At 39.3% G+C, this 17,990-nt stretch overlaps 1 protein-coding gene across 1 annotated transcript in view; it reads left to right on the top strand.

The window, feature by feature from the left end:
* The first annotated feature begins 4,187 nt into the window (after positions 1–4,187).
* The window catches only part of B3GLCT (beta 3-glucosyltransferase), a 47,055-nt gene continuing 33,252 nt past the window's right edge, over positions 4,188–17,990 (top strand). The window contains exons 1-4 of the mRNA XM_058842575.1: positions 4,188–4,519; positions 11,898–11,959; positions 14,163–14,202; positions 16,939–17,048. Of these exons, the coding sequence (XP_058698558.1) occupies positions 4,432–4,519; positions 11,898–11,959; positions 14,163–14,202; positions 16,939–17,048 (300 nt within the window). The 5' untranslated portion in view covers positions 4,188–4,431. The remainder of the gene's footprint in view (positions 4,520–11,897; positions 11,960–14,162; positions 14,203–16,938; positions 17,049–17,990) is intronic.

Raw genomic sequence — 17,990 nt, 5'->3', positions numbered from 1 at the left:
AAGCTTCAGTCTTCTACATCTGCCTATAGAATTTTCTCCTTGACTGTGCGCAGTAGACAGGAACATCTCAAAATCTCATCACCTGAATTTTGGAGATCTGTGTTAAATTTCACAGCTTGATAAATCTGTTTCTTATCTGTAGCTTCGTCTGTAATAGTTCAAAGACGTTGAAATTCCTGTGTCCTGCCCCCTCCCCAGAATATATTCTGCCTCTTGGGCAATCCTAAATGAGCACCAGAAGATATGCTGCAGATGGTATTTTTACTGTTTCTCGGCCAGAAGACAGAGGAGCTGACCGGCAGAGACAGTTAAACACTCATTACTGCCCCACAGGAAATAAATTGTCTTTGATCCATCTTAACAATCATAAGAATCTGTGACTGATTGCTTCACACCCAGTGTTTTTACAAGTTCTTTCTAGAGAGTGTGTGATCTAATAACAGCAGTTTCTATCATGAAAAATTGCTTGGTTGAACTCTGTTCCCAGAATTCTTTGCTATAGCTGCACACCAGTTCTCTATAAAGCTTTGACTGAAGGCTCTAAGACTTACGTCAAATGGAGTCCTCAAATTTTAATTAAGAACGAGCACTTCCCAGGTTAACTCAGGAAGAAGAGAGACTAAACTCAGACTACACTGTGGGCTGCCACAGGGGTTGGCTGGGGCGCCGAGTTCCCTCAGTGATTTGGTTGTCAGATTTACAGCATGCACGTGCTGCTACTGCAACATTATCAGTTCTCCTGAGCAAGATGGACAAGTCCTGGAGCAAGTGTTACTGACTGGGTCATGTTTAGAGTGTGGGAGGCTTTCCCTGCTACTGCAGGTTTCTCCCAGAGACAGCTGTTTAGAGTGGTCCAAAGGGGACCAGCGAATGGAGTTCGGATTTGAGCGCTGCAGAGAATCAGGGCTCCCCTGCTCAAGCCCATTGCCTAGTGTTTGACAAATGTAGGTGTATTCCCAGGGTATCAATATTTTATGGTATATAATAATGGACTGGAACTGGCATTTAATAACTGCCTTGAGTAGCTGAAAGCTGAGAAACTCTGTTTCCAAATGCATGCTGTAATTTAAAAAGTAATTGTGTGATTGTGAACTCATTTGGATTGGTTTTGCTCATTTCCCCAGGATTAGTCATCACCTAAAGTTATGCCTCTCCTTACGTAATTTCCTGAGTAGGACAGAGAGGTCCAATTGCAGAAGCCTGAAGAAGAACTGGAACAGAACTTAACTCATGTGATTTGCAGGGCTGTCTCTGACAGAGAGGTCTTTCTGCCCCACCTATTGAAAGAAACTATGGAAACTCTGTCATTCCTGGATGAAACCTTTCTCAAATGACTAAAAGCACAAAGTAATTGCAGTCAAGTTCTCTAACTCAGTAATTGCTGTTGTGTCTGGTTCATAATTTCTCTGTTTCCCTGTATTATAGTCCTTCTAGAGAAAGAGATGACAGATCCACCAGGGTATCCGGAGGCACTGCTACAGGGCCTGCACAAAGAGCAAGCTGCCTTTGAATTGCATGCCAGCCTTTGCATTTGATACGCATAATTTTATATATATAAATATATATATATATGGCAGCATTTATTTGTATTTGCAGCCCCTCCTTTCTAATCTCGAAGGTATGACAGCATGAGTGCTACATTTGTATTATTTAGGAATATATTTTTTAGGAAAAAATATATGTAAAACTATAAAGAAAGGAGTGGTGTAAACCTCTGTGTTCCTTAACAGAAAGTTCATTATTTTCAGCCTTCCTAAGATGGAAATTCTCAGTAGGGTGCTTAGAATAACAAACAAACAAAATATGAGCGTGTAAATAGAGTAGAATTCAAGAAAAAGCTTTATTTCCTAGTTCCTCCTCACAGGCCTAAATATAAGATTTAAAACACTTAAGTGCTATTTTTTAACAGTTGGAGAGTGCTGTGTTTCATGGTAGAGTTCCATATTTCTTGGGGGTTGTTACAATGGAATTTTTCTTATATTTGTGACAAGCCAAAACACTTATTACATCTCAGCAAAAGACCTTTTTTTTTTTTTTTTCTTACAGATTTGGTGCATAGGGAAACATTGGAACATGTGTATATCTTAACCATTTTGAAAGTGAAAAGTCTTATGTTTATCCCAGATGTTCTGGGCATGATTCTTGTGATGTGAATTCTTAAAAAAACCAGCACAAAACAGAGAAATGGAAGAAAGGGTGGGAAACGTTGGTGAAACTCATAAAGAAAACCAAGCAAATGCAGAATACATGTTAAGCAAGAGGTTTCATATATTTATATTGTTATAGTTCAAGAAATGGAAGGATAACTTTCTTCTTTTTTTAAATTTTTTTTTTCTTGGTAATGATGAGCATGCCCATAAAATCAGACAGAGAAATAGTATGTAAGTTTCTACTTAGCTGGCATCAGAATTATTATTCTTGAGGCCAGTAACTTATTTAGTGAATCGGAATGTCAGCAAGAAGCGGTTGTTCTGTAAGGCAAATAACAAGCTGTTGTTGTTCACACTTGTGCCTCATTTTCCCTTCTATTGTGATATCAGGGGGTGTGTGTTTAGAAAATACATAAAGCAGGTTGAGTACTCCAAAGAAGTCTGGCTAACATATTTCTTTTAGAAATATGCAATAGAAATTTGCAATAGTTCTAAAGGAAGTGTGAGGTCTGCTACCAAGTTACTGTGATATAGATGTGCTTGCCTGAGCTTGCAGTGGGAGTAAACATTTATCACTGTGAAAAGGTTTCCGTTCATCTTCACAGTCATTTCTCTGGAACATTTGAGGTATCCTATTGCAACCACTTGACCTGTCAGGAAAAGAATGCCATGGATCTAAAGGTTGCAGTGTTTTGAAGAAAGATCCAAGTTGGGTTGCATGCTGTTTGGCCTTACTGGATTAAAAATAGTTTATGGCTGACTTGGACTCTGCACCTTTTTTCTCCAGTGAGGCCAGTGCACACTGAATGGTTGGGTTGCTGGGAGGGGTCTAAAACTATTTGATGGGAAAATGTGTAGAAACAGACCTGGCTGGAATTCATGTTTATATGCAGCCAGCACAAAAGGAGTTGTAACGTAGGGGCACCAGGTGTTACACTCAAAATCATGTTTAAGAGCAAAGAGGAAGCACACCTTATATGCTATATGACAAAAATTTTTTGTTTCTTGCTACTATAGTTGAAATGTGAAATTCTAATAATTATTAATACAGATCTAATTGTTACAGAAAAAAGAAAGAATAACATGGCACTGAAATTTTTCTACACACTGCTGAGTTTCTAATACTATCACTACTTGCCTTTCTGTGGCTTCCATGGGTCTGAAGGACAGCAGTTTAATTCGGGGGGGGGGGGGGGGGGGGACGACTTACAGCAAGTTGTTAACATGTGGAGTGCTCCACTAGGACAAATCTGACACTCCTGTGGATGGTTTCCTCTTCCTTGCACCAGGATTCATTTGCGGTAATTTCTTCTTTGCTAGCAAGGTTTCACACCCTTGATTTTTCTTCTTTGGTCTGTGGATCTGTTATATCCAAATTTACTGTCTGTGTTGTGACATATATGCATGTTAGAATCTACTTTGTCCTCTGTGTTACCCCTAAAACCAGTTTTGTGCAGCTCCAGGTCTGCATTTCTTTAGCCAAAGAGGGTGAGTCATTTCAGCTGTGGAGTCTCCAGTGCCAAGGCTGTGCTGCAGTTCACATGCCTGTACTCTGCTGCAGCCCGTGTTCCCACTCCTGGTCACACAGGTAGTTTAGAAAGGCTGTCTGAAGCCATGTGCTCTCTTGGGTAGGGGATTGTAAGGGTTGCTTTAGAGATAATTAAGTCCCGTGGTTTGGTGGATAAGGTTCCTGTTGGAGTGCTGGGCAACGTTTCACAGAATAACAGAACCAATTCTGTTGGAAAAGACCTCTGAGATCATCCAGTCCAACCCATGACCGAACACCACCATGTCAACCACACCAGAGCACTGAGTGCCATAACCAGTCTTTCCTTAAGCACCTCCAAAGTCGGTGAGTCCACCACCTCCCTGGCAGCCCGTTCCAACGCATGGCTAAGCAGAGTTAATGGCTAAGGAAAGCTGTGCTGACTGGGATTATTTGGGGCGGGATGCTCACTCCCGGTCCCCGGGGGCGGCGGGTGTCCCGTGACGAGCGCCCCGGGATCGCGGGGAGCCGAGGGGCGCTGCCTCTCCCGCTGCTGCCACCAGAGGGCGCCGCGGCCGCCGAGCGCCTCCCCCTGCTGCCGGCGGCCGGTCCTGCCGGGAGGAGGGAAGGGGAAGGCAGCAGCAGGAGGAGGAGGAGGAGGAGGGCGGGCAGGCGGCGACCGCGGCACCGCCACCAGCCGGAGGCCGCTCGCCCGCGCTCCTGCGGCAGAGGCGGGCAGCCGGGCGCACCGTGCCCCTCTCCTCCTCGCCGTGCGGCTCGGCGGCCCCCGCCAAGATGTCTCGGGAGCCCGGCTGCAGCCGCTGGCTCCTCTTCGCTGCCTGCGCCCACCTCGTCTTCCTTCTCCCGCCGCTCCGCGCCCGGGGTGAGTGGCGGGGGCCGGGCCGGGACGCCATGGCGAGGTGAAGGGAGGAGACCCGGGACGCTCGGCCCCTCCGAGGGGGTGATGGCAGGGAGGAGGGCACGGAGAGCTCGGAGTGGCGCCGCTTCCTGCCCGCTCTGTCCCGCCCCGCGCGGGGAAGCGGGCGGGGAAGCCGAGGTGCCCCTGTTGCCGAAGTTTGTTGGCGATCCGAGCTGGAGCGCGGCCGGGCGGAGCGGGGTCCCTGCTTGGCCCCGCTGAGGGGGCAGCGCCGGGAGCGCCTCCCGCCCCCGGGGCGGGGTGCGGGGCCAGGGAGTGCGGGCACGGACGGGGAAATCCGCCCTGGGGTCGGGAACAGCTCCGTGGAACAGCCGAGCACAGCGCAGAGCACTCGTGCTGGTGTCTGACGGTGTGTTCTGCTCAGGGCGGGGGGAAAGGTAAAAGTGCCCGCCTAAAATGCCAGCCGAGAGGAAAGAAATGCATTGCTGTGTTTTAGAGATGTTTTCCATGTGTCTAGTCAGGTGGGAGAAGATGAAAGGAGAAGGGTTAGTAGTATGTCAGCGATTGGGTTGCTACAGGCTCCTGGAGTTGGGAGCTGTTGGCGTGAGTGTAAGAGGCAGAAGTAAATGTTTACATCTCTTCTGTTTCTCATTATTTCTAGTCCTGAATATTTCCATCTCTGTCAGCATAGGCTTGTCAGGTTGTTGTGAGCCTTTGGATTTGAGTCTCTTCCACTGCTATGGCTTGTTCATCAAAATCATGGAGGGGAAAACTGGTACTAATAAATCACGTTTTCAGCAAAGTAAAACTGATATTTTGGTTTTTCTTCTGCTAAACACTTTTCCTTTCACTGACACTGCTTGGTTTTTGGAGGAGTCCTAATACTCTGCAGCTCTTCCTAAAGCTGCATTTCATTATTTCGGGGATATTACCAGTAAGGTACTGTAGCACTGTGATTGCAAGCAGATTGTAATCACAGTCAGAGAATAGCAGATTCAGTTTTTCCCGTATCTGTATTTATTGTGCGTGCATACATACCTACATACATACAGGCATAAAGCAGAAATGGAAACACTTGTGTTCGTGTTTAGTAGCTCTTGGTTAATGCTTGTATGGAATTTATTCACCAGAAGCTTCCTGCAGTATTGTGGTTTTCTTTTGGTTTTTTAATATCTTCTTATGTTATAGAGTCCCTTTTTCCCAAATAACCCATGCTTTTGAGATGGCCTGGATAGTAAGTTTTTTCTTCGAAAACAGAAATAATTTCGATTGCCTTCTACAGAAGCAAACAGCTTGTCTGTCGATAGTTTGGTAATTTCATAAATGCTGGCTTGCAAGTGGCAGCTTACAGAATGGGAAAATGTAATCAGATGATTTTGTATGGTGTAACTTCTAGGCAATCAGAAGGGATCATGATGATGCTTTTTCTTCTACTGGTTTTCTTTGCTTGCCTTTTATAAAGATAGTGGTGTACACAGCACTCATTTAGACATTCCAGAAGTTCAAAGTGGTGATTTCAGCTGCCTTCTTCCCATACGTGCCATTTGTGTAAAGAAATACAAGTAGTTGCTTCTATTTTATGAAAAGCTTCAGATGCTGTAAATTTGCTTGCATCAGCCTCTCTTCTTCCTCCTCCTCCTGCTCACTCTGCGTTTTGCGTTGATGAATCTGTTATACATTCTTATCCGGCTAGACCAGAGTCTTTGACTCTGATAGGGTGGCAACAGTGAAGAAATATTATAAAAGCTTGCATATAAATACACAAAACTAATTTATAGTGCTGTCTCATAATGGAAGATCCCATCTCTGACTGACAGCATCAGTGCAGATTTTCTCTGGAATCCTGTCAATCCATAGAATCTTATGTTCTTTGAAAACTTGTAAGGGGGAAGAAACCCAACCAAAACAAAAAACAGGCCTTTCATTAAATTATTAGAAGTATAAAGACATCCTATTTTAAATGTTTTCTCTAGTGCATACTACATAATCCCTGGCTCTCATTATTTGAAGTGGTTATTATCTGTCACAGTTTTGCCATACATTAAGTCACAGAAAGGTTACTTTTTTGTAGCTCATTTGAACTGACCCTCAGCTCAGTGTGGTGGTTGGAACGACTTGGGTCAGTCAACCTTGAATCAGGCTCTAAAAGAGGAATGTAACAAGTGTTGCTTTTCTGTCAGAGGTGGATTAGTCTGTGAAAGAAAAGAGTTAAGTCCTCAGTTTTAAACATCCCTTGCACTTCAAGGACATATAATTGTAAAAGTTTGGAAGTTTTTTATGCATGAGAGAGTATTGCCAAAGAAAGGATTGCTTCTACATATAAAATGTGATATTATATAATTGTAGATATTTGTACAGTTTATTGTATTTTAATGCTGCAGTGTTTACATCCATTTTTCTATCCTGCACATGTTCCTGCAGTTTGGTTGCTGAGCAATGAAACTAATTACTGAGTTTTACTTTCTAGTGTTATAAGCAATTCTATATACTTAAGAAAATTTGTATGGAAATAATAGAACACTTGACAAAAATAAATGGGAATTAAAAGAATTGAATTGAATAGGAATTCTCATATTACATGTCCAGGTTTTGAATGGATCCAAAAACGTTGTCTAGCTTTTCTGGTGGAATTTAGTCATGCTCTCAAAAGACATAAAGGTAAGATTGATGATAATATAAAACTTTAAAGTCTTTCTAAGATTTCTTTCCTTTTCTTATCCTCAGTTCTTGGCCATTTAGCAAAAGGAGGGGAGTACTAGCGATTGACACGTTCTGCTTCTGTCTGCTCCTGCCGGATGACATGATGTTAATGCACAACGTGTGTTAACAACCTTCAGAGCTCACAATGCATAAAAAAATGAAGTGACAAATACAAGATTACAGGTTGCATTTAAGATGGTTCCTTGCTGGGTTTTTTTCTGCTTTGGGCTGCTTTGTTTATTCGAAACGGTACAGTTAATCACCGTGGTCTTTTGGTTACCATAGTACCTTACCGGGCTTGAACTTTTACCAGCTAGTGTTTTGTCTTGCAATGTATTTTCTCTGTGCTCTATGGCAAGTCAGCGGTCCAGCTGAGGTATTGTTACATTGTATTAGCACACAGAAAAGGACTAGAAGAAATTTTGGATTTACCAAAGGTGCCTCTAGCTCCAGACATTGATGTGTGTTTAAGAAAGAAATCTGTTGCAGTTTCTGAAATAATAATGATGTTTGAGCACGAAAAGTTACTGTTTTGTTACAGCAGCAAATGATAGCTCCTAGACGTAGGTCATCCTTCTTTGTGCATGTATGCCTTGCACACAGCAAAAAAAATATCCTTCACACAGAGAATTTATAGTTTCTGCCTGTGCTGTACGAGTGACCTGGCCATGAGCTGCGTCTGGAGTTGCAATTTTTCTCTCAGTGGTCCACTGCTGGGAACATCTTTTTCAGAAGTCTCTTGGAAGTGAATTGCATGTGGATTAATTAATCTTGGAGTTGTCCACTTGTGCCAAGGCACTGTTTTCTGCCTACCCTATGGTCCCTTTGTTGGTACGTTGAATTTACCATGTACCGGCTAAATTTACCATGTTCTTTTCCTGCTGCCTTTTTCCCAGTAAATCCTTAGAAGAGGATATTTATTGCCATGCTGAGAGATCAGGTTGCTTAGCCAGAAGAGTCTTGGCCACAGCTGACTGCTGAAGACTGCTTTATCAAATTAGATGTGCATAACAGATTTGCTAATCAGGTAGAAGAGTGTTGCTAAGATAAATTTATACAGCCTCTGTGTGTGAAAAACTTCATTACTGTTGGGTGAAGATTCTTGAGGCTTTTTTTGGTGGTGTCTTCAGGGGTCTGTTTTTCTGTTTTGTGAATGGTTCTTTAGTAGTTTAAAAATAGACTGAACAGTTCTTGTCTTATTAAAATGTATTAGCTGGAAAAAGTCTTCCTGATACACTTAATGTAAAAGATACCAAGTCATTTTAATGTGTTTAATTGTTGGAAAAGGAGGGGAAGATGTCTTTCTGAAATCACAGGGAGTAAGAATAATGATATAGTGAGAGACTTTAGCATTCACTGCATGTACTGGTTTGTTGAATAAATTATATGTGTGAGTGTTGAAACTGCACTGTGTGACAGGGTCAGAGCTGGTTGATTTTCAAGGTTCATCTCCTACAATAGTGATCCATCCCCACACACAAGAAGGCAGGCAAAGATGGCAGGAGGCCCACGTGCACAAACAGGAGCTCCTGGCAAAGCTGAATCATAAAAAAGGAAGCACACAAGAGATGGAAACACAGTCAGGTCACCTCAAGACGTGGAGACACTGTCTGAGTCTGCAGGTATGCCATTAGGAAAGCCAGGGCCCACCTGGAGTTGAATCTGGTGAGGGATTCAACTTACGAGGGATAAGAAAAAGGGCTTTGCAGGTGTATCAGCAAAAGGGAGACTAGGGAAAATAATATTAGGCCTTCTTATGAATGGAAGACAGGGTTAAAAGAAGGACATGAAAGAGGGCAAGGAACTTGGAACCTTCTTTGCCCTGATCAATATTATTAAAACTCACCTTCAGAAATCCCAGTCCTCTGAAACTCATGAGAAAGTCTGGAGCAAAGAAGAGTAAATCTCACTGGAGGAGGACTGGTTTAGGGAACATTTAAACAAACTGGACATACAGAAGTCCACAGGACCTGATGGCAGGCACATACAAGTGCTGGCGGAGTTTGACAATGTCAACGCAAGGCTTGATAATCCTTGAAAGGTGATGGTTACTGGGGGAGATTCCTCACGACTAGAAGAATATCACCCTGGTCTTCAAGGATGGCAAGAATAAGTTGGCTAGAGGTGCCTCAGTCCCTGGGAAGGTGGTGGAGCAAATAATCCTCAGTATCACTGCCACAAGGTAGGACAAGACAAACATATGAAGGACAAGAGGGTGACTGAGAGGAGTCACCATGTTTTTATGAACGGGCAGTCATGCTTAACCAACCCAAAAGACTTCTGTGGTGACATGACTGCCTTCATGAATGTGGGGAAGCAGTGGATGCTGTTCATCTCAACTTCAGCAAGGAGTTTGAGTTCAATCCTGTCTCCTTTAATGTCATAACAAACTGATGGAAGTGTGGTCTGTGTCTGTGAACAGTGAGGTGGAGAGAAAAATAATAATAAACTATCACAAATCCCTGACAGACAAGGAGAGGCTGAAGGAGCTGGGGCTGGTTAGCCTGGAGAAAAGAAGGTTCAGGGAGGATGTCCAACATGTAAATGCCTGATGGGTTGCAATAAAGGAGACAGAGCCAGACTCTGGTACTTAACAGGACACGAATCAGTTTTTACAAACTGAAATACAGGAAATTCCATTTGAACATAATTACTTTTTTCTTTGGTTTTTGTTTATCTTGTTTGTTTTTGTATTTTTTGAATCTAAGAATGAGCACTGGAAGAGGTTGCTCAGCGAGTTTATAGAGTCTGTTCTGGGAAATAATCTAAAAATCTAACTAGACAAGGTCCTGAGAATCCAGTTCTGGGGGATTGAACTAAATGACCATTAGGAATCCTTTCCAACCTCAACAAATCTGTGGTTTAGTAATACCAGGATGAGTAGGTTGTTTGATTAATTCTCTGAAGAGCTTTATCTGTGTTCTCTAAGATGTGGTGTGAAATAGGTGATCTGATTATTGTTTGATTTGTTTCAAGGATCATGTGTGTTAATATTTTATAAAGCTTAGGAGCAGTGTGGCGTGGGTTATTGAATGCACTGTGGTGACAGAGGTAGCATCTCTTGTCAGTCACAGTTGTCTTAGGTTTCATTTGGCATTCCTTGGGTGCATATTAAAAACTGAAAATTAGGCTTGTGAATAAGCTGAATTTATGTGGTGACACTTCTTCAGGTTAATACTATGTAATTAATAAATTTCCTGGAATAAGAATGTTTTGTGTTGATCTTGTAATTAGGACTGTGTCAAGAAGGTGTGGATCTGGCTTGTGTAGGGGAAGCTGTTCCTTGTCTGAATCCCTAAATACTCTCTAGAGTTGATTAGAGATTGATATTGGGAGAAAAGGAGGGATATGACCTTGAGATTTTCCCTGTTGGTTAGAACCTGGTGCTCATAACATGAGTTCAATCCCTGTACTGGCAATGCAATTAAGAGTTGTGGGTCCCTTCCAACTAATAATCCTGTGATTCTGATTAATGGCCACCATGCGTCTCCTGTGTTAGAATAATATTTGGGATATCTGCATCTAGTCGTGTGATTTGAGATGCAGGTTCATCAGGACCTGAGATGTCACTATGAACCTCAGCTCCTGGACACTTGATGAAGTTTGATCTCCAGCTGGAAGAGCATAAGGATGTAGGTGTTCGGAGATGGGGCACCCTACACCTAGGACAATCTTGTCCTGCTGTCCTATATTGTAGGTTTCTAGTGCATCACAGGGATGATAATGGCTAGCAGTTCACTCTGAAATCAATTTCAAGCAATAAATAATTTAAATTTGCAGTGAGATAATCCACTTGAATCTGTTTTCCGCCCCAGTTTTTAAGAAAACTCTCAATTTGACCATGTTGAATAGTATTTTGAATTCCTTCCAAATTGTAACAATTTGCTTTCATTTACATCTCTTTAGTACTTTTAAGAAAAAGATTTTTAAAGAAGAATATTAGCAAGACTTTCATATGTTAAATGGAAGTACTTTTACAAATGAGCAGGCTGAGACAAATCAAGTGACTACATCAACAACAAAAAAAGTGATACCAGAACCCTTTTTATGATTATTTTTTCTAACAAAACCAGAAGTGTATGCAAAGGGTGGTGTCACTATGAATAGATTAAGGTAATGCTACTTTTGTGCAGGTTAGCTCTGTGGGGGTCTCTGGTTTTTTTGTAAACATTTATTTGGGTCTCAGATATTTAAAATTTTGACTCCTGTTCAAAGATGATATTCAAAGCCTATGATAGTCATCTTCATTTTTGATAGAAATTTTTGTTAGCCACTGTCAGTTTCTGTGATTCTAAGAGAAGCTTTGGTAATACAAACTTTAACTCAAAACAGTGGACTGCAGGTCTCTCATGTGGTAGGCTGTTATCAAGTGAGCTACTGGACTGAGCAGATTATTTTTTTTTTTCAAGGGATTTATTTGCCTTGAAGCCAAAAAACATTGGCTTCATATCAGAGTGATTTTTTTCAGTGATGGTGTGGGAATTGTCAGGCAGCAAATGTATAAATTCTCTATGAAGAGACTCTCATGTTTGCAAAGATTGTTCCAAATACAGTATCATTTAATGTGACAAATCTACCTAATTCATGGGGGGAGGGGGAAAATAGAGGTATTTTTTGCTTCAGAACTTCATCAGTTGTGAAAGTGAGCTCCTGTAATACGAAAAAAGTCTGTTTTTTCTTTCAGCTTTTGCCGTAAGTGTAGTTGCTGAAGGTGCAGAAGATGAGACTGAGCTACCAGTGCTGCAGGTAATAAATTTTAATTGCTAGAGCAGGAACATTTTACAGACATTATAAAATAAGCTAGAATAGACCTGAGCAGAAAGCCTAATATCTGTGGCATTGATTATTTTAATTATTGACTTCAGTAGTACCAAATTTGTCTTTCTGTTCTGTGTCTTATCAGTTCTTAGTGCTATTCTTGTTGAGAAAAGTTTTTGAGTATATAACCTTTATTAATTCAAAGACAGGTTTTCTTTTCTTATTGGTTTTGTTAAATATATAATATATTGAGAGGGAAATGGCTGCCTCTCTGCCAAATTAGCATTATTACATATTACCACTCAAGTCATGGCTCAAGCAAAGCTCACACATGAAATTTCAAATTAACCAGATTAGAAGAACTAATGGTCAGAGCCAGCCCTAGCTTTAAAGAGCATACTGAGTGTTAGGTGTGTATGCATGCATGTCCTTTGACAGACCTCTGATTACCATTTTTATATGAGTACCTATTTGTAACAGATATTTGTGTACATATAAAAGAAATTTAAGGGAGGAAAATAAAAGACTGGAATGGATCAATAGCTAGAATCTATAGCTGCCATTTAGATCTAGTGATCTGACATCAAATACAATAAAAATATTGTCAGAAGTACATATTTTAAAATAATTTTTGGTTTTGATGATGATTGCTATAACTACAGTAATTTTTCTAAGTGAAAAATATCCCTATTGCAAACTGCTGATCTGCTGCAGCATCTGGGAAACTTGGTCATGTCATTCTGTTGTCATTACTAATAGGTTGCTGTTTGTTGAATTCCATTACTGTCTCAATCCAGCTGTTACCCTTCTTATATAAGATATAATTTATGAAGGCTCTCCTACTATTCTAGAGTTTCAAAACCTTCCATCAGATGAAGTCAGAGGTGCTTCCTAGAACTCTTCAGGCCAAAATATCTTTTTTTCCCTTTTTCTTTTTTTAAATAACATTAACAGGAATATAACAGGCAACAATTGTTTTGTGTTTTAATAAAAGTAATTTTAAATATGACTTATTATGCACACAGTGTACCACAAAACACATAGGTTTTTGTTTGCATAGAAAATCAACCTTCCTATGTTTTTTCTGATACAGGTTAGCTTAGAATGTTAACTTACTGTGCTATATAATAACAGTGTTGGGTATAGATATCAAAATAAATTAATCTTATAAGAAATCTTTTAAATTCTATTGACCCAGGCAGCGGGAAAAGGGTCATAAGAATGGATGTAGTTGCAGTATTTTTTGAAAAGGTTTTACAGATGGCTACCAGGGAAGTTGGAGCTTATTCATTTCAGTGTAATAGTCAGAGGAAAGATCATCTGATGCAAGTAGAGCTAAAAGGATTACATAGATCTGATATTTAAAAAAAGGGAGGGGGTTAAGTATTTAAAAATAGAACTTGTCTCAAGGGTAGGAAAACAATGTATGAACTTATTAACGATGATATGTATGGCTTTTCTATCTGAAAGTCTTAAAACACGGAAACCACGATAAATCCTACAACATTCTTATACAATTAGTAAAGATGAGTTTGTTTTTTCATGTGGACAAACCAAAGCACTGGGGTGCTTTCACCTGGGATAAATTGTGTAACAAATGAAGGCTCTGTTTTCCTTCCTGCAATTTTCTAGACAGTGCAGATACCTGATGTTTGTGATAGATGAGTAAATTCCAGTGGAGTCACATTATGTGCAGCAACCTTTTTATATTTGTCTTGATATAAATTGCATTTGAATCTTCCTTTAAGAATTGTGTTTTGATAAAAGCTTGCTAGTAGATTAAATGAATAGAATATGTTGGGGTTTTTTCCATACTGAACAGGTGTGTTTTTATTGTAGAGCTCCACATTCCAAACTTACTGCTGAGGAGATACATAATAAAAAAAAAAGGCATTGTTAGTAATAATCTAAAGAGTTCTGGTATAAACTGAGTTATGGAAAAGCATTTTCTCTCTTTTTTTTTCTTACTCTTACTTTATTTTCTGAGCACTAGTATGCAAGCATATAGGATATCTCTTGCAAATCTTGATGGTAAATAACATTTTACTTTATTTTTCATATCAGTTTTTGAGTTAAAACCTCTATGTATACATTATAAACTGATGAGTGCTTTGACTCACAGTGTGTTTCTGTAGAAATATTTGAGGCCTTGTGTATATCCTTATTGTTTTTTTTTCTTTCTTTCTTCTAGAAATCTGAAAAAAGTAGAACAATAAGTAAAATAGGCAGTGGTAAGTAGAGTATAGTGCTGTTTCACAAATATTTTGTTGGTTAGTATTTTTCCTTTTCTTGGTTCATGTAGCCTCATCAAACAGAAAATTCTAAATCTTTGATTGTACTTGCAGTTCTTGTAGTTAAGTCTTTTTGTGAACATGTGCACTTGCACTGTGAAAAGGATGAATTGCTCTTTGTACTATAGTTTAATATAAAATTTAATGACAGTAGCTGTTCTTCTAACAACTGATAATAACTTTGTAATATAATAAATTATAATAACTAGAAGGAAGTATTTAAGAAGCCTGTCAAGCAATAATAGGTAAAATAGCAGTAACACAATTTTGTTGCTGGACACCTGATAAATAATGAGAATAAAAATCCTGCAAGGTTCTGCCTTTTCTGAAGACAAGCCTGATGTCCTTCTGGCAAAAAGTTAACAAACCTGACTTGCATTCTCTGCACTGTAACTGTGGACTTCTCGCTCTGCTAAGCCCTCAGGACTTGGCTCTGCTTTTTCTAAAAAGACCCAGCTTAATTATGTCTGTCTTCTGGCATTTCCTAATATAATATTTATCAATGTTGTGAGGGTATGAGGAGCACTGGAGAAAGTGAAGGTTTTGTGGTGTCCCTAAGTACTCTTTCCTAGTACTACTGTTTAAAAAATATACTGGACTAGATGGACTGCTGGGCTGATGCAGTACATCATTTTTTTGCCTCTTGCTAAGTTATTTTGGTTTGAGGATTTTTTTTAGGTCTTTTAACCCATTTCTATAGGTGAAATGTAAGGGCTTGAAACAGGATGTAGTTCTTGATGGTTCTTAGTTCTTCTGATACTTCATTCTCCTCTTTTGAGCTGTTATATACAGATTAGTAGCACATTTGAATATTTATCTTTCAAAAGACTGCTTTCTCTTGCTTCATCGGGTGTTTCTCAGCTTGAGAAACAATTGAGGTGTTCAATATTGTAACTGGTTTTTGTTGCCATTTTCATACTCTGAATATGTCTTTTATTAACTATTTTAAACTACCTACAGCCAAGGAAACTATTTCCATTTGATTTAATCATCAAAGTGGATGTTATCTCACCCCTAGAAAGTATGCTATTGTGGGATATCACAGGTGTTGTTAAATGTACCATAAGTGAAAGTAAGTGTAATTCCAATGTTTCCATATCCGTAAATATACTGGTACTAAAACAGCAATTACATAAAAACAAGGCAGTGTTTGCTTTTTGTCTCTGTGGGTGTTTTTGGTGTTGTGCATGTAGATTTAGCCCTTTGACTCTCATTAGCATCAATGAAGTGTAGTTTCAGTTCTCACACTGATTTTAATTTTTGCACAGGAAATCTAGCAAAGATCTTGCTAGGTAGCAATTAGTTGCTATTCAGAAGTTTTTATTATGCATGGGATTTTTAAGCAGTTTGTTTTGGTGGTTGATGAGCATGAACACTGTTGATTCCTACACTCTGTGGGAAAAATGTGAAATGAGTACTGATATCTAAACCAATGTTTATTCCATCTCCCTAATATATCATCAGAAATCTCACACAATTTGACAATGGCTTGATGAATAAGCTAATAAATTGAGGGGAAATACTATTGAGGGAAAAGTAGAAAAACACGTAACTGCAGCTTTGAGCTGTCATAAGCTTAAATTAACAAATAACTGTTCAGGGGAGCAAAGCAATGGAATCGATCCTCAGGTGTTGGACATAGCAGTCTTCTCATAACTTTAGTGCAGGTATTTGTGGTTAATGCTCTTTCTGTTCACAATGTTTTCCTTGTGATCTTTCTTCATGGGCTGTTTCACTCTTTTTCCTTATTACTTCTTTCCTTCTTCAGACTTTCCTTCTTCCCTTCTTCCTTCAGTTTTTCTCCATCTTTGTTCCACTGTCCATCATTCATTTTACTCCATTTGTCAAATTAGCTTTTTTATTTTTGGTGTGAACTTTGTTCCTTCTCCACAATTTTCAACATTTTGTACAGATCTCTTTGGTATTAATTTCCTTCCTTGTGGTGCTGCCTTAAATTATTATATTCTGAGTTTCCTGGTACATTTTCTACATAGTATCTGTAGAGTTCAGCCTTTTGTGGCCAAACAAACAGAAGTCCCAGTATCATGTGTTACTCCTCCTCACTGATTGATACTTAGTTCACAGGTTTGAGTGGGTTAAACAGCGTAGATCAAGCTTGTGAAGAGTTGATGCCTTGAAAAGGCATTTGTCCTTTTCCTTTTGTCTTCTCATCCTTTGTTGTCTGCTGTGCTCTTCTTCTGAATGGGATATTATCTCCCTGTTTTTCTAAGATTTCCAACTATCGAGGGATTATTCTGTCTCCTATCATCAAGAAAATTTGGCTACCTGCTTCATCATTTACTTGTATTTTAATTTTAATTTTAATTTTAATAATACTTTTATAATTCACAAACATTTGCAATGCTACTTCACTATTTTCTTTTAGATTTCTCTCAGTCTTCTCTCCTGCTTAAAGTTTTTTGTTAAGATGCCTTTAAACACTGTGAAGACACGAGTGAGATGATTTTTAAATGAATCTTGAAAAGGGCTGGTTTGGATTTTTGTGTGTGTGTGTGTTAAATAATGCCTTTTTACTATTTCATAAAATGTTTGTATAATTAAAGGAATAGCTTACTGTGTAATAGATTCCCACATACACCTGGGTCCTCACTAGCTTTGGAGCAAATCAGAAAATTATTTCTTTTATTTTAAATCTTCTCATTTTCTTGTTTACAGAATTAAAAGGAATAGTATTTGTCATCCAGAGTCAAAGTAACTCATTTCATTCCAAGAGAGCAGAAGATCTAAAAAGAGATATTTTGAAACAGGCTGTAGATCTTGGAAAGGTATGTTGAGATCATATTGAGTGCACCTTGTAATATATGCTGTTACTCCATTTTACTAAAAATATTGTGGCTTGTTGTTTTTTCAAATCCATTTTATTTCTTTTGGTAATCTTTCTGTGTGCTTATAAAAAAACCTATTTCAATGGTTATTTACTGATTGTACTCTATGATTTATCACTAATTTTAATTTCAACTTGATGTGTAATGGCTGTTATTGTTTGGATGCCATTTGATGCAAAAGTGACAAGAAAGATGTGGAAGAAGGCAGTTTTCCAATATGACTTTAGTGTGTTTGGAAATAAAAAAAGTAAAGAAAAAAAAGATGTATTCTTTATGAAGTGAAAAACATAACAATTTAATTATTAGAATCATTTTAGGTGAGTATTTTAATAGAGCCAGTGAATTTGCTGTAATGTAAATTTTGTCAGAATTCCATTGCACAGTTGACATTGTGGCAGTAGAACAGAAATGTGTGTGTGGGCATTAAATTCCCTTCCTGCAGCAGCAGCCCTCCACACACCTCTTGCCCCGTCCCTCTGTGATGCAGTGCCTCCCCTAACTCTGCCTTGTTCCTCTGCCACTCCTCTGCACACTGAGCACTCTGCCTGGTGCTGGTGGCTCACACTGACCTGAGAGCTGCATGTTGTACTTTCCATTCTACATTCTAACGTGAAATTTGATTTGTCAAGCTTAAGCCTAGAGAGAAGAGGTTTTTAAGAAACTTACAATGGAAGTTCAGGGTGCATAAACAATGCTTTATTTTCTTTGTCTTTTATAAAATTAAGAAAAATTTAAGAGTGACATACATCCCCTGATATGAAATAGCTTGCTGTGAGGTTATTTGACCTATTTTTCATTTCCATGCTCTTTGTTGTAAAGGAAAAAGGAATCTTTTGTAAATTGTCTTATGTATATTAGTCTTGTAGTGCCTAAATCAGATTG

Source organism: Poecile atricapillus, chromosome 1 (genome assembly GCF_030490865.1).
Source record: "Poecile atricapillus isolate bPoeAtr1 chromosome 1, bPoeAtr1.hap1, whole genome shotgun sequence".
Lineage (NCBI taxonomy): Eukaryota > Metazoa > Chordata > Aves > Passeriformes > Paridae > Poecile > Poecile atricapillus.
This window is presented reverse-complemented; position numbering and strand designations above follow the sequence as displayed.